Here is a 2919-nt window from a genome sequence, read left to right as displayed (position 1 = left end):
TGATACCGAATTTGCAAAAGAATACCGAATTTGCAATGTTTGTAACTTGATTGTCTTTCTCAATTTCCTTCTGTATCAAATCCTGATGCCACTGGCAGCCCCTTCCCTACAGATGGGCCAGACAGAGATAAAATCGACTCAATTTTGGTATCCTTTTTTTTAAGGGGGGGGGGGGGCAGGGGTATTTCAAAGTCAATAACTTCCGTTACGAATGTTTTAAAGTGTTTTAGATGGTTTGATGGTGTGCACTATCGGGACAGACTTTTCACATAATTGGCCTATTGTGACGTGTTGCGCACCAAAGTTTGCAATCGCGAAAAAAATTGTATAGCGCGCTTTGATGACCCTGAATTCATTGTGACGTCACGTTACTGAAATGCAGTTTGACGTTGCTGGTTTATAACAAGTTTCAAACAAAACATATACCGTACATAAGATAGAGTAAGATTGAAATGAGTAATCTACGATAAGGAAGAAAAAAGAGGAATGTCGACTGAAAGGCTGACCCGGTAGCTGGACGTTTTTAGAAACAAATAACTTTATATTTCTTTTTTTTTCTTTTCTTTCTACGTAAAAACTAAAAATCATCCAAAAATGGAAATGCAGCAATATCCACCGCAACAAATACCACCAAAACCATATTATGGGCAACCACAAGAAGCAACGCAGCAATATGTATATGTCCAACCTCAACCACATCAGCAACAGGGATGTTGTAGTGGATATTCTGAACATTATAACATCAAAGCAGGTGAGATTATCTGATGATGGAGTTCTAAAAATCGTTTATTTACTTTTAAAGACCACACATAATACGTGATTGTTTGTACAATTCGTAGCTTGTACTGATTTGCTTTCAATTGTCTTTAATTCATTTATGAAACGTTAGCAAACCCACAGTCAAAAATATTAGGGAGGGAGTTAGGGTTAACTGGGACAATGTAGAATTGGGGCACCTCCTAATGAAGACAACAAAAAATCACCGAAAACAACAACAACAACACCATACAAAAGTAATAAGCGCTTGGCAACTATAGTTTAAATCATTCTAAACGTCATGACAATCCCAGCCACAAATATTGTTTCCCTCAGCAAGTTTAATCGGTTATTACAGTCACGTTCTCGATTTGGATTCCATTTCAACTAAGGTCGTGCTACCGGCATCGTCCAGCTTCTCCTCGGCTTCACCATCACCTTCGTCAACGTCCTTTCCTTCGTTTACGGTCATACGGGATATCCCAACCAAGGATCACCCATCGGTATCGCCATCCTCTTCGTTATCCCCTCTGGAATCATCGGCATCACGACCCAATCCCGACGCTCCTGCCTGATCATCGCCTATCTCGTGATGTCCATCTTCGCCAACATCATCGGTTTCATCGGCGTAGTCAACGAGGGTTTAGTCGCCGGCTTGTTCTCCTACAAGTTGGTCTGCTTCAGTTACTTCTGCTACTGGGACTCTTTCGACGTCGCCGTCATCCTCCACTCCGTCTGCGCTGCCCTTCTCTTCATCGAGAGCGTCGTCGCTATCGTTGCCTCGGTGTATTGTTGCAGAGGGCTGGTATGTTGTCGGGGATGTTGCTGTCACAGCGGTGACGGGAACTCGACGACGACCCCCGCTGCGATGAGCACAGCTGTATACTACCAACACGCTGATGGAACTGTAGTACCGACTGTAGTGAACACCCAACCGGCAAACCCCGTCTAGATCAAAAATTTAAATCAACCACTCAATTTCGGCAAAATGGTCCCTTACAACCTCCCCCCCCCCCCCCCCCCAGATAACAAAAGCTTTACAATTTTGTTTGTTAGTGGTAATGTTACAATGTTTTCTTCCAGTTCAATTTTCCGATCAATTAAACAGGGAATAGTTTGTATCATGAGGTTTAGAGGAGAAATAATAATTAGAGTATATCGCTATATAGGTGGATGATTTTCATAGGACAAAGTATATGAGCTTGCACACTGTCTACTGTCATCTTTTTGGAAAAAGTAGAACTTGGAACTATATTTGAATTCCCTTTACTATCTCCAATAACCAAATAGGAATAAGATGTAGGCTTAAGTTATAGCATACAGTCTATAAGCGGGTTTTAATAAATGTTGCAAAGCCGCGAACCATTACAAGAATAACCTACGGTATACATAGGCTTGAGGCAGATTTTAAGGATTGGGCGGGGGGGGGGGGGCACGGTTGTAGGCCTCAGTGAGGCGCGATATAGGGGGTATCTTCTTTTCTCTTCTAATTATTGGGGGGGGCTCTTGGATTTACCCCCCCCCCCCCCCCCATAAGCCCAGGGTTCCTAAGCTTATGCTGTTCTATGCTCTTTATTCAATATTCGTAGCTCGTCATGTGATGACACTCTATAAAGAGAACAACTTGGAAAAACAATATACTTAGTCTGGCTTATAAAATAGTAAGGTATCATCATTTTTTTTGGTGGTAAAATCACTATTTGGGGGATTTCAATGAAAATGAAATAAACTCTATCCTTTTATTTTCTTTTGTTTTGCTTTATTGTGAAAATATTTGAAATACATATATAAAAATGCAAAATAAGGCAAGGTGATTGTAAATCGTTAAATAAAATACACCTCAAGAAATCATCAGTAAGCGTGTTCGTGTTTTTATTACTAACCAAGATTTGCCTTGAGTAGAGAAGGAGGAGGGGGGGGGGAGGGGGTGGGGTGACAGCAATGCTGTGACTATATAGCCGAGTCGGGTTCAATGAGATAGGATAAGACAGGGGCGAATTGGGGCTGATGGGGGAAGGGGGGCGAAAGTCAATTCTGTATAGGCCCATTGACCGGCCTTAAATTTACTTCATTTAACAGAAACAATGTGCATTTCTATTTTTTAACCGTTGGTTAACCCTCCCAAATGTTGATACTTGGGCCTTAAAGGTATGTCCCAATTGC

The 2919-nt window shown here is 41.6% G+C and overlaps 1 protein-coding gene across 1 annotated transcript; it reads left to right on the top strand.

Moving 5' to 3' along the window:
- The first annotated feature begins 480 nt into the window (after window positions 1-480).
- LOC105447186 lies at window positions 481-1763 on the top strand. Its single transcript, XM_011684946.2, has 2 exons — window positions 481-751; window positions 1149-1763. Exons 1-2 carry the CDS (start codon window positions 595-597, stop codon window positions 1706-1708), a joined length of 717 nt encoding a protein of 238 aa, XP_011683248.2. The 5' UTR covers window positions 481-594; the 3' UTR covers window positions 1709-1763.
- Window positions 1764-2919: the final 1156 nt, after the last annotated feature.

The sequence above is a fragment of the Strongylocentrotus purpuratus genome, unplaced genomic scaffold (assembly GCF_000002235.5).
Source record: "Strongylocentrotus purpuratus isolate Spur 01 unplaced genomic scaffold, Spur_5.0 spur5_scaffold_17, whole genome shotgun sequence".
Classification (NCBI taxonomy): domain Eukaryota; kingdom Metazoa; phylum Echinodermata; class Echinoidea; order Camarodonta; family Strongylocentrotidae; genus Strongylocentrotus; species Strongylocentrotus purpuratus.
Note: the sequence above shows the minus strand (reverse complement) of the source record. Positions and strands in the feature narration are given on the sequence as shown.